General features: G+C 42.5%; 1 protein-coding gene across 1 annotated transcript in view; it reads right to left on the bottom strand.

Moving 5' to 3' along the window:
* Positions 1-9183, bottom strand: part of rhobtb4 (Rho related BTB domain containing 4) — a 26266-nt gene extending 17083 nt beyond the window's left edge. The window contains exon 1 of the mRNA XM_030767051.1: positions 8666-9183. Coding sequence (XP_030622911.1) covers positions 8666-8694 — 29 coding nt within the window. The 5' untranslated portion in view covers positions 8695-9183. The remainder of the gene's footprint in view (positions 1-8665) is intronic.
* Between the last annotated feature and the right edge of the window lie 4715 nt (positions 9184-13898).

Below are 13898 nucleotides of genomic sequence, written 5' to 3'. Positions count from 1 at the left end.
AGATATAGCCTATTTTTGGTACTTTCTGCTGTGTGAAAAAAAACCAAAACATTTCTAAACACTCGTTGGAATCAAACAAAGAGTGTTTGTCTTTTCAGTAAATGTTAACAATCTCTGAAACAGAGGAGCTATTTCTGTCTCAGGATCTGAGAAACAGGAGAACAGCCAACTCAAGCCTATTTTTTCGGCTTTTTTCTTTGGTGGAGGTTCAGACAATGAAGAAACAACCATGACCTTCCTATTTGTTGCGTTCTTTGAAGGAATAGATTCACTTGTTCTACCTGAGGATTCTTCTTAAAGCTGGGACATCAAATTGAGGGCAAAGCCCAGTGGTGAGGTGTTATTTTAGGGTGGCTCTGCTTGTTTCCCATCTGTCAAAGCACACACATTCAAGACTACACTGCCCAGAACACAAAAGCCCCCCTCCACACACACACACACCCTCCCTCAACTTCTCACACACCCCCTTAGGCACCCATTGATGCCAAGATTGTATCTCACCCACAGAAACCAAAAGAGAGAGAGCGAAGGAGAGAGAGAGAGAGAGAGAGAGAGAAAGGAGAAAGAGAAACGAAAAAACCCTAAAACCTAACCTTGGCGAAAGATGCGGTTTTTGAGGCAAGCTCTGAAAGAGGAATGCCAGCACACACTGCTTGTAACACAATATCCTCAAGAAACATATATACAGGAATGCAGGTCGCTTGCTCCTCCAGCTCAGACAAAAACAAGCGATGCTAGATGGGCAGGAGACGATCCTTCTGACCAAAATAAACAACGCAGAGGGTGCTTTGAAGAAACACTGTTTTTGTTGTCAAGTGGTGATGGACAGAGATCTAGATTTTTTTGTTGAACCCAATTAAAAGTCACTTAAAAATGGGTACAAAAAACAGTAGACGGTAGACTGCAGAATACATACAGTACATAAATGTATATGGAATAATGTTGTAAAGTCTCTACATACCCTCTGTATATTCATTTAACAATAATACTGAAAGAATGGCAGTTTCATCCGCATTAAAGCAAGGCAATGCATGTTGGAGATATTACTTTGTGTGCACTAATGGTACACACTTTAAATCCCATTGTAGTTTGCAGATTTTGCATGCACTTCGATTTCACAACCACATTTTGATATTCCTTATCCATCATTTCAGATCAATCATTCTGCTTGTTCAAGTTCCTCAATCCATCGAAATAAACATGTTCTGTTATGTAAAGATAGACTTCCACGTGTGGTGCACGATTCACATCAGCTAGTGATAATAATATCTGTCCTGCGAGCGGCAGAGGACTTTGCTAACTATTGCCCGAAAAAGCATTTATGAATGATTGATAGCCAAGGGTTGTTATTCCATTAACAAAAGACGTCACTGCTGTGACCTCCAACGACAGACAAGGCTGTCTATAAACAGCAGCTATTCATCGGAAACAAGAGCCAACAAGGCAATTCAGCCTGAGTGATCCTATCCCTCAAACAACTATCCAGAGCTCTCTTCTCAATCAAGGTTGGTACATAAAGCAAATCCAGCTTTACAACAACTCAAAGCAGCTGGGTCAAACCACTCATCCTCCCAAAAGACGGCAGGCCAGTGTTCCTACACTTCAGGCCGCGAGGAGAGCACAATTTGGCTCTAAAGCATGCGTTTCTATCAAAGCAGTCTACAAGTGCAAAACAACAAAAGTTTTATTATTATTAATATTAATGATGATGATGAAAATAATAATAATAATAATAATAATAATAATAATAATAATAATAATAATATCCAAATGTGTCAGGAAAACGCATGGCTATGTTTCAGTTATTAGTTATTAGACAACTACATCTGGTTCACTTATTATTTCCAGACAGCCTGCCAAGACAATTAATTTAAATTACATGTGGAATTGCAAATTTCGTTCTCCGTTCGCTATTTTCATTTGAATTGCCCTCCATATTAATCAAGTCTTTGCTTAGATTGAAACGTTTTTTTCAGTGGTGGGCTACATGACAGAATTTTCAGTTTTTTAGCTTCAGTTTTCAGAACAGGAGCTGAAAGAGCGAGAGAGAGAGAGAGAGAGAGAGAGAGAGAGAAAGAGAGAGAGAAGAAAACATTTCACTGTCACGTCCTATGGCAAGAAACAACGATCTAACCAGCGGAGAGAGTTTATCTACGTGTGAGAGGGAAATTCTGAGGAAAGGGATGCTGTGGTTTCAGAATTCATTCAAGGCATGTATCAAACTAGTGCAGATTCGCAGACCAACTGTGCTGGCATTTCAGCATAACTGATGGAAAACCCACATCTGCTTGGCAGAGTTGTGGTAAAAATTAGTACAGCTTGTCCTATTTTTTATCACTATGCTTAGTCATGCTAGTTGTGTACCACTGACCTACAGTCATCCCAAAAGCTGTAAAATAGGGATAAGAATGAGAGATAAAGGGGGAAACCTTCGTTCCAGGAAGCACAAAAGATAGAGGGTGTGACATAGCTGCAGGAAACACTCTAACCTCGTTCTAACCGCAGTCAGAGCAGACCATAACAACAGACCATAACAACTGCAGCTGTCCCTGTTGCCCACATCCATGATGCTTTGTGCTGTTGGAGAGTAGCCTCTAATAGACACACCACAACAGCACTGAATAGAGCAGTGTCACTCTCTATTAAATAACCATGCTCGTGTGTGTGAGTGTGTGTGTGTGTGTGTGTGTGTGTGTGTGTGTGTACTAGCCTGTGGGCATGGAACAAGCTAGTCTCTCGCTCTCTCTCTCTCTCTCTCTCTCTCTCTGTCTCTCCAATCATGGAGCTTGCAGTAGGAAGAGATGAATGATGTAATCACGGATCAGACAGTGTCTCAAAGGGATAAAACAGAGAGAGAAAAGACCTTAACTCTCTGTCTCTCTCACCCTCTCTCTCTATGTGTGCGTGTATACGCGTGTGTGTCTGCATGTGCTGGCAGGCTGAACTTGATGTCTAAATTACATGAAGGGTCAAAGTTCAGATCACTTCATGGCTGCCTCGCTTTTAAACAGTATTCACCAACCACCAGCCAAACAATAAATAAATAAAGGATGTACCATGACAGTTACAGGAAAAGGAAGCCCTCAGACTTTCAAACACACCCACACTTGCTCTCTCTCTTTCATTCTCTCACAAATACACACACAAATGAGTTTACCTATTGATTCCAAATATGTCCAAACAGCAGTTTTCTCAAATTCAACTCAAACATTCCAAACAGCCAAACTATCAGGGACTTCTGAGAGTGAAGTCTGAGTTCAGTCTTCATAGATCTCAGTTTCATGTTGTTGGGCTTTAATTCAGTCTCCTGTGATTCCAATTCAGTTACAATCCACAATCACTGTTCTGTTTCCTCAGTGTTGTTCTTCTCCTCCCCAATTCAAGCTGCAAGCTGAATTCTTCAGTTAGACTGTAACTAATGAATTCATTCATGAATTGACACTGATCCTGCCCACAGTGTCCTGGGTGTCCTTTTTATAACCCCAAAAACACAGTATGTGAGAGAGAGATAAGAGAGCTCAGACAGCCTGTGCTGTTATGCTGTGTGACTGGTTTCCTGTACTCAGGCTGCAAGCTAACGGGACATATTGAAAACTGTACCACAAACAAAACTACATGTCAGAGAGAGACTGTGACAAAAGATGTGAAGGAGACAGCGTGTAACTAACACGTGTACATGCATAGACAGACAGACATACAGACACACACACACATATTTATATGGGCCTAAACTGCCCACACAACAGTGTTGCTGCTTTGCACAGTAATGCCGTGTGTGTGTGTGTGTGTGTGTGTGTGTGTGTGTGTGTGTGTGTGTGTGTGTGTGCGCGTGTGTGTGTGCAGGGAGGAGTGGACCATTTTGATATTATAAAAGGGATGGAAGGGTTAACCAACTCACAAGCACATAAGCCTGCAGACAAAATTAATACTCTGTTTTTCACCTTTTAACATCCTGCAACCTCGTGGTCTCTCTCTCTCTCCCTCTCTCTCTCTCTGTGCCTTTCCGTGCTGTGGTTTTTAAAAACTATTACATTTTGTCTGGTTTGCTCCTGCTCAGCTGAATTCTCCAGCTAGCTGTACTGCCTGCCTTGTCCTACTGTAACCTCTTTTTGTGTCTGTTGCAGGCTGCTATGGAGCAGGGCAGCACAGAAACAGTGTGTGTGTGTGTGTGTGTGTGTGTGTGTGTGTGTGTGTGTGTGTGTGTGTGTGTATTATGTAACGATTCCAGTGGCAAAGACCGCACACAGCTCCAGAGCTACATAACCAAGATCCACACACAGCACTCTCAACCCAGCTGTCTGCCTGGACCCGTCCACACACACACATACACACACGCATTTGCATGCATGCATGCATACAGACACATCCACACAAACATATACTTCAACATAAATATTTGCGCACTGGCCATCTGTGTTCTGACTGCGATTCTGTTTGAAAATGTTACTGTTGATATGATTGTGCTAACCAGTTCTATTGGACGTCTGTGGTATGCGTATGCGACTACTTCCTCCGTGGTGTTTTCTTTGAAAAGAGATAGGTAAAGACAGTGGCAGCCAAGAGCAATGCAAGTGCAGACTGCTTATATAATACTGTTGTCTGAAGCCTGCTCATAAACAGGTTCACTGGGAGCAGGATGTGGCAGGGAAACCAGGACTTGAACAGCATCCTCTGTGATTCTGATGACCTAAGACTCAATCCCACAGCAAATTTACACGCGCTTATCACTGGCTCCTAAAAGGCATCATTACAGAGAAGTGTGTGCAGGCGCAGACCACATGACCTAAATACCCTTTTTGGCCTTTAACGTTTAAAAATAATTTTACTCACGGGTCTGGCTTGGTATATTCGCTGCATATGAAAAAAGGCGGTTGCACGGCTGCAAATGCGGTTGCATTTAAAAAGGTTCGCTCACTGCTGTAATTTGGGTCCCATGTCATCAGTCACGTACTTGAAATGAAATATTCTCGACACTTAATTTTTCAGATAAATGATATCTGTCGACCAATGTTTAACTAGGATTTTTGTTGTTTATCCATTAATTTTTGTTGTTTACCTACAAATTTTGAGGCATGCTGAAGTCCAGCAGGAAAACTTTATAAATCTGCTGATTTTGTAATGTTGTCCAGCTTACATTCCATAATACCAATAAATGTTGGCTTATTTCTTTTAGGCTCTCATATTAAATTGTGTCTAAACATGCATGTTTTGTATGATATTGCTGTGATTAATCAGTTTGAATGGAGATGTTAACCCATCCACTTGCATGAAAATGAAAAGAGCACCGTATCAGCAGTCGACCAGCCGGCTCATGAATGAAAAAAAAAAAAACCATACCTGGAATAGGGGATAGGTCTTTTAGACCCGCTTAACATGATTAAAAAAAAATCTGTGAATTAAGGGCAGAAACAAACTGCTGTTAAATAATAACAGAATAAATCTATGCCCGTGCAAGGAAAATTTGAGTCTTCAATTAAATCATGTTTGATGAAAAACTTGTTTGAGCTCCCAACAAATACCAATGTGGGCAAAATGTCACAAGCGTATCAGGTTAAATGGACACAAGTGAGAAAGTATGAACGCTCTCTTTAAGACACAGAATAACTATTTTCAAGGGAGGAAAGTAAACTGAGAATAATCAGTATTGAAGTCAATTAGTGGCACTTCTTACAGAATTTTTTAATTGAACATCCTCCCATAACCAAAAATATATAAACCAGACCACTAGTGTAGCCCAGCAACAAATAACAGGGAAAAGAAGTTGAGAGAGAGAGAGAGAGAGAGAGAGAGAGAATGAGATAGAGAAAGAGAGAATGGTGGAGAGGAGCCCTGCGATAGAGGATAAAGGGATGAAGTGACTCACTTTCGTCTCTGTATCCTGTCTCAAGGCAAGAAATTCACCTTTTTTGACATGTGAGCTCATTAAAGCGGATACCTGGCTATTTGTTGGTGGCAGGAGTTATGATAACTGTGGGTGATTCAGTCTGTGGGCTTCGTCATCTGTTCTAGCTCGAGCCAGAAGAAAGTCACCACTAAGTGGGGTATGTTTTGTTTTCCTTTCCCCTTTATCTCTCTCCTCTGGAATGCCCAAATATGTGTCATACTAAGAGTCTCATCCTGGTGTGTCCGTCAAGCTGACACAAGCTTCCTCCAACCATGGGTGTAGAAAGTAGCTCAGTTATGCTGATATTGTTGTGGAAGCAGGGAAACAAACTTCTTTTGGGAGGAAAAACCTGTTTAGACAACATGCAATTCTGTTTGAATGGGTCTAAACATTTTTAGCAGTAAACTGAACAGTGCAAAGTTTGGAACACTTGCCACTGAGTCTTTGGGGAAGTAATGGATGGCTGGCTCTCTCTCTCTCTCTTTATATGTCTCACTCTCTCTCTCTCTCTCTCTCTCTCCCTCTCTCCCTCTCTCTCTCTACTCCCCCCTCTCTCTCTAGAGACATGAAACAATGGGACCTCTGCAGATCTTGTCACAGATTAGACTGGGAGCTCTGTACAGGCTGTGGTGAAGTCCCTCACAAATCGCACATCTGTGTGGTACCGATACATGCTCAAACAGGCCTAAATGTCTGTTGTCAAAAATACAGAGGGGGCAAAAACGCTTCAGCTTTACAGAAAATACGACAAACTCAGTAAGTCAAAAGTCACTCAAAATCTGTGGATAGGACAAGTTTAATCGAATATGCCTGGACAGTTAGACACAAAATGGTTACCAGTGTGTTCTGCTTATTGCTGCTGGTAACTCTGTTTCCCCACTGTTGCTAGACAGCACGCCTGGGCACGCTGAGGGGTGCAAAAGACTAGATGGGATTTTAATGCAGATGAAGCTCAGCTCATTCCAGTAATGCTAATGTTTTCCCATTCCCTTGTCTTTTGAGAGGACATATTCACACACACAAACACACACACATACACACACACACACACACACACAGAGCCTGAGTAAGGATGTGACTTCATAACAAATGAAGCTGGCATGTAATTACTTTGCAATCTTTAACCACAAGGGCAGCGGTCAGACTCCAGACAATTCCGGCACCTAGCGACACTCAAAACACAACTGTACCTTTGCTCCCGCCAGAAACTCATTCAAGGACGGGCTGTGGGCTGGGGCGCCTGCTAACTTAACTCACCATTGCTCCGGTCCAAAAAACGAGTTTATTCAATTGCCATTAAACAGAGCGCTCAGTCAAATTTCACCAATAAATATTTATCTTCCTGCATGCAAATTGACTAACTGGGTTCATTTTTAGTGTCTCTATTATAATAACTGTGTATTAACACAATTACAACCACACACACAGACATACACATACACAAATACTTTTGTATACACATAGTAAACAGTAACTTTTGTGTGTTTATCTCTCATATTGTTACATTACCCTCCTGTATTATGTACGACTCCCATGTCCATGTATGTATTTATAGATATTGTAAATATTCAGTGGAGGTCAATTTATTAAGTGTGTTATCAGGTCGTAAATGGGATCAGTCTTCTCAGTAATTTAAAGTGAAAGGTGACCTGATGCTGCCACCGAAAATTATTTAAGCAAAATGTCATTAGGGTTTATGTCTGAGTGACAGTTCAGACAGGTAGAGCTAGTTCAGGATTTTTGGAATAGCCACAATTCTTTGTCTTTCTTTGACACCAACTTTCTGTTTATTTTCCTCAAGGTGTTGCACAACACATACTAGAAATGAGTAATTACAGAAGTTTCAGCAAGCCTCTACATCTGTTTGTGTGTGTGTGTGTGTGTGTGTGTGTGTGTGCGTGTGCGTGTGCGTGTGCGTGCGAGCGAGCGCGCATTTACTTATACGTGTCAGATCTTAATAATTGACTACGGGGCAACGTACTGAAATATCATATGGTATGGAGTGCCTGATTTCTACCTGTAATGTAAAGGGGGGGAAACTCTCTGGATCCTTAAACAACAGGGCATCATCTTAAAACTGCCGTCTGAATCCAAAGGCAACATCTGGCTTTGTGTCTGAGAGAGGCAGACTAACTGCCCGCAGTCTTTCCTCTGATTACATCAGTGTAACGGGCGTTTTATGAAGCTTCAACGAGAAGCCACTCAGTTGAGTTCATTCATATTTTTCAAAAAGCAAAAAACCCAAGTGCCCATTGAGTTTACTGCGTTTCATTCAAAACTACGGCTGAGTCCAAACCTCCCTCCCTCCCTCCCCTAGCCATGAATAAGACGGTCCCTAAATCTTATCGAAAAGAGATGCATAGGCTAAATCAAATAGAGGAATTCAGCGAAACTGACTGGAGCTCATCCTCCCTTCGTGAGGCAGGAAGGAATAAACAAGCCAAGCCCATGCTCATCCCCGCATCGACAAGCACTTGAAAACCCGTGCAACCCAGGAGAGGAAGCGTGGCAACCAACGGTCCACTGAAATCTAGTGAATGGGTGAACCGCCGCAATGCAATACAACACAATAAAAATTCCTGACGTGAAACGTCAAACAGTACAATAGGCGAGGGTTAGCATCGATTGAAGAACCTGTTTTTGATGTTTTTTGGCCAGCGATACACATTACAATGTCGGCATTGTCGATGTCGTTCAACTATATTGTTTAGAAACAGCGCCCAGCTGACAATGTAAAACATGTGACTCGCCCGCTCTGCAACTCTTAAAATTTCTCCCTACCTTCCGACTGTTCCAGAATTGACCCACATGCCAGTCCTCTTGTGGTTCACCCCTAGCTCCCGTTACACGGGGTGCAGGAGGCGACAAGCTTGAAATGTTTAATAGAAGTGTTGGAAATACGCTAGACTTTCTTTTTCTCTTTTTTCCTATTGTCTCGCTCACATACAATTTGCCAACTCGCAGCTGTCACAAAGGGGGCATCTTAAGTCTCTTCTCTGTTAAACAGAACTCACTCCTTTCACAAAACTTCCCTAAATACTGTTAGCTGAGCAGGCTCTAAGCTCTTTCACTTACTTAACACTCTTAAAACTATGCTACGTCCTCTATAATCTTGCACAATTAGGATCAAACTCTCGTTTTAAGGTATTCGTTGAACTGTTATTGTTTCCACAGCTGATTTCGTTAACAACACGCCCCTCTACTTTTTTACGTCATGACAGTTGAACTACACCCAATTCGATGATGTAACAGCCCGGAAATCCAATCAAACGAGCCTGCAATGTCAAAGTTACCGCCCCATCTAGGAACGCTCGCGCCCTGTTAACCCACGCTAGTCCAAGAACCTGCAGAGCTGCACGAACACGTAGCCTTCCTAAATGAAACCGATTATAAAACGTTTCTATGGCAAATCACCCACGCGTTCCTTGCTCGGGAGGGCGGGTGAAGGAAAGAATGCTTTGGTACTGCTTGAGGCGAAATATAGAGCGTATGGCACAAGTATCGTTCCACGACAAGCATCACGTTTCTGAATTAGTCTTGTACTACAGACAACTACACGTGAAGTATTCAACGGAAAGTGATGCCAAAATATTCCGTTGAGTAACATGACCATTACAAAGAGGCCCTTAATAAGTAGATCAACTGTGTACTATCACTTTCACTTTGCTACATCGTCATCATTATCATCATCATCATCATCATCATTACCATCATTATTAACAAGAGCAGTGTGACTGATGTAGTTATAAGAGGATTAATCTCATATTAGTAGAATAAAGTGTTCTTTGCAGCGTGGTCTTATTCAGTGAAGTTACTTGGTTTTGGAACAGTTCGGCCAAGAATGCGTTTAGGATGGCCCCTCCTCGCTGGGCGCTCGAGCTGTTCACGGGGGTTTACATGACCTCATAACTTAAGTATTTGAAAGTGGGTTGCTATGAGTGGCTGGGTTCTCTGTTCACAGGGGAATAAAGTTTTTTTTTTTCTGTTACACAGATTCTTTTTAAATGTTAGCAGCAGTTTGCCACTGCTTTGTGGCACACAGATGTGACACAAAATTGCGAATTGAACAACAGGTCTATTCTATAAGAGAGGCAGGGGAGAGAGTAGGCTAACCTTTAAAAATCTGGCCATCTGTGTGATCCCAAGACAGATCATACTGATATTTGTCCCAGTTTTTCACTCCCAATAATAGTCATGGTACAGGTTCGAAACACTGACCTCTACTGGTTGTTTCTAGACATTGCTAAAATGCTACCAAGATAAAACCGTAAGGTTAGAACAGCTGTCACACGTTTACATGAAATTAAATCAAAACGAGGCCATATCGCAAATTAATTAATCACATCGCGCATTTCCGCTCGTAAGCATTCAGATTTTGAAGAGAGCGAATGAATTCAGCACCACATTCACATGCGGCGACTATGCTAGTGTAACTGTCCTTTTGTTTTTAAAATCACCATTTTTTAAATAGAAACACGAATCCTAATTTGAATTTCAAGACGTGTTCGTTCCTTACTGATACGTCGTTGAGAGAATGTCACTGCATCAGCTCTGAGCTTTATATTCTGAGCTGTATACCAAATCTCAGATCAGCTCACTTGAGCCTTTGCCTAATCTTTGCTATTCTAAATTCATGGTCATAACTGAGATCGGCAGTTACGGCCGCACTGTGGCCGTACTCCGCAGTAACCAGATGACTGAGTATGAGGTCATCCTTCTGAGAGTGCCAGCAGCGTTAAACCATGGCCTGGAGGAGGTATTCAGACCCCTGTTCCCACACTTCACTCAATACCACTGTTTTTTAAACTGCATGGCCTCCCAGTTTACTGGGCAGAACTGGGCATGTCAGTGCCACTGTTACAGACAGCCCTGGGAAAGACATGCCCCGGACTTTCATCTGGCACCACCCCAAAATGAAACCCTCAGAAAAATGGGGGTGGGTCAAGACCCTGGGGTGAGACCGGGGTGAGGCCGGGGGGGGGGGGGGGGGCATTTGGATAGAGTATTTTTGGACTGAAAGAATGAATGTTCAGTGGGTTAAACATTTGACTGTGATACATGTCATTTTACATTTGGAATTAGTTTGAGAGATAAATGAGGCATCAGTTCTGGATCTCCAGTTAGCATTGGTCAGAGATAACCATGCTAATTCAGACACTGATCCAGATAAACACTGAGTCTGGGAATTGTTCAGAAATGTCTCCTCTAGACCCATGACCTGTTAGTCATGTACACCCACATACACACACTCATATACACAAATACATGTGCGTGCGCATGCACGCATACACACACACACACACACACACACACACACACACACACACTTGTGCCCTGGGAATGGAGAGGATAGGCAGACAGTGAGACTGTCTGTTAAATCCAGCAGATGACACCACTGGCACACAGCTGACCAGAGTCCCACAGTCTCAGCACCACGACGGGGAGACTCCAGCTGCCAGCAGGCCCTGAGCTCCCTCAGTCCACACAGTATAAATCCAGCCAAGGCCATGGCTACACAAAACGTCCAACAGCTCTAACACAGTTATCACAACAACAGTCTTCAGACTGCTTTCACAGAGACCATTTGGCTGATTCAGCAGTCAACCCTCTGAAAACTCTGTCAACACTAATGCGCTCAAAGCAAACTGAGGACCTGTCTTTTTTAAAGGGGTTATTTGTTAGTCACTACTCCGCTTTTGGGGTGAGAGCTTCCATGTGTTTCTTTTTAGTCAACCTGACTTGTTAGGTCTAGTTCAGTTTCTCATAATTCATTAAGAATGAAAACCTTGCAACTCCTGCCTTCAGCACTTACCTGCATGTCTAATACATGTGAAATGTGTGGGACAGGTGCCCGGTACAAGAGTTGAGAAACATTATTCTGAGGAATTGAATGATTGTCTTATGTTAACGTGGGTGCAGAGAAAGTGGGTGAGATTTACAAAAACGAGTGGGTTTGGCATTGTGACACCCAGATTTCATCATACAGCTGTACTGCTTCACTACATAATCTACAGGATGGGAGAGGAGGAGAGAAAGAGAGAGAAGAGGAGGGGAGGGGAGGGGAGGGGAGAGGAGAGTACACATTTGTGTGCATGAGATCTAACAAGATATGAACAAAGACAAGAGACAGAGGGAGAGAGGACAAAAAACAACAGACTGGGAATCAACGGAAAAGAGGAAGAAGAAGAGAGAGAAAGGGCAGACAGGCTGTAAAGACTGTGAGTTTGGGGATCTGAGGGAAACAGACAGACAGAAAGAATAAAGGAAGGAGACAGGAGTCAAGAGAAAGCATGAGAGAGAGAGTGAGAGAGAATATGCATGTGTGTGTGTGTGTGTGAGAGAGAGAGAGAGAGAGAGAGAGCGAATGAAAGAATAGAGCACTAAGAAATGAAGAGAGAGGAAAATAGGGAAATGTGTGACAGAATGAGAAACTGAAGACATCAAGTGCAAAAGAGCACAAAAAATATGCAGTTGTGGGGGGGGGGGGGGGAGTGAGAGAGAGAGAGAGAAAGAGAGGGAGAGAGTGTGTGAGAGAGAGAGAAAGTAAGTTGGTGGGAAGAATGATTTACATAAGACTTTTATCAATGTAGGACAGGGCACAGGTTCACGTCATCCAGACGTTTCAAGCCTTCTGAGTTTATCAGCAGTTCAAGTTTAACACTAGTGTCCATGCACAGGACCTGATCTCTTCTGTCTACGGGAAAAAGAGACCGAAATCAGGACAGTGTATTTTACATACAACTAGGACTAATTTTTAAAATAAAATAGGAAAAGAACAGCAACATTTTATACAGTTTCACTTACAGGCAACAGAATGCTTCACATATTTGTAATGCTTAATACACATATACATACATGGGTGTCACAAGCATGCACATGCGTGCACACACATGTTTTTATCTTTGAAATTTTTACCTCAGAGACTCTGAGCTAATAAGAGGCCTGAGGAAATGACACGGGGCAGAGGAGAAGAAAAAGAGAGAGAGAAAGAGAGAGACAGAGAGAGAGAGAAAGAGAGAGAGAGAGAGAGAGAGAGAGAGAGACAGAGAGAGAGGAGCAAAGAGGGGTCAGCGGATCCTCTGCATTCCTCAGACGAGTAAAGCTGCTTTGATAGAGGCAATACAGACTCATCAGTTCCTTGAGTTGTCTGGACCAAGAGAGACTGCCTACATGTTTTTAATAGAGCCCATAGAGCGAACGACCAGGAGAGTCTTACCGGTCATGTGTAACAGCCTTAACGGAGACATGTTTACATGTGTACCGCTTTATGGGATAACAATCACACGTTATGTAATTCTGGCAACATGATCCGATTTGAGTCTAGGGGGCTGAAGAGTGATCTTTTGACTGTTCAGAATGTAAGAGATTAAAAAAAAAATACAATGGATTCCTCAAGATGACATGATTGTAAAGAACATGGTACCATCACAACCTGTTAACTCACTCATACACACATACACACATACACACACACGCACACACACACACACAGAAAAATGACAGGTCTCAGAACAGTGAAGGTAGCCATTAACATTCCCTCCTAGTGAGAGTATGTCTGAGTGTGGTGACACAAATTCTACCACATCACTTTTGGAATTCTGAGAAACCTCAGTTATTATGACATCATAACACTAACTTTAACTTTAAATTACAACCCTGCATTAAACACCAGGCCTATGCATTATGATGTCATAATGCTGATTATACTTCAGTTACTCTCTGTGCTCCAGATCAGACCTGTATGTTGAGATGTCACGGTTTAATTAGTTGAGACCAGCTGTTCTAATGCTAAACCAAAATCTCCGGTGTTAGAAATTTGACCTTTCTGATCAAAACACCCAAAACATGAGCTCCGATTAGAAGCTCAGGGCCTGTCTGTAGCAGTCTGTTCCCTCAGTAGGTGTGACCTGGGGGTTAAATGTGGGGTTCTTTAAGCCAAACCTGCTAAATTGAAGAGGCTAATCTCATTAACGCTTCTCTCAGTTGCCCGAGCGGCGGTTTAATCACAGGACCA

Source organism: Chanos chanos, chromosome 1 (assembly GCF_902362185.1).
Source record: "Chanos chanos chromosome 1, fChaCha1.1, whole genome shotgun sequence".
NCBI classification, from domain to species: domain Eukaryota; kingdom Metazoa; phylum Chordata; class Actinopteri; order Gonorynchiformes; family Chanidae; genus Chanos; species Chanos chanos.
The sequence above is the reverse complement of the archived record's forward strand: the minus strand, read 5'-3'. Positions and strand labels throughout refer to the sequence as shown.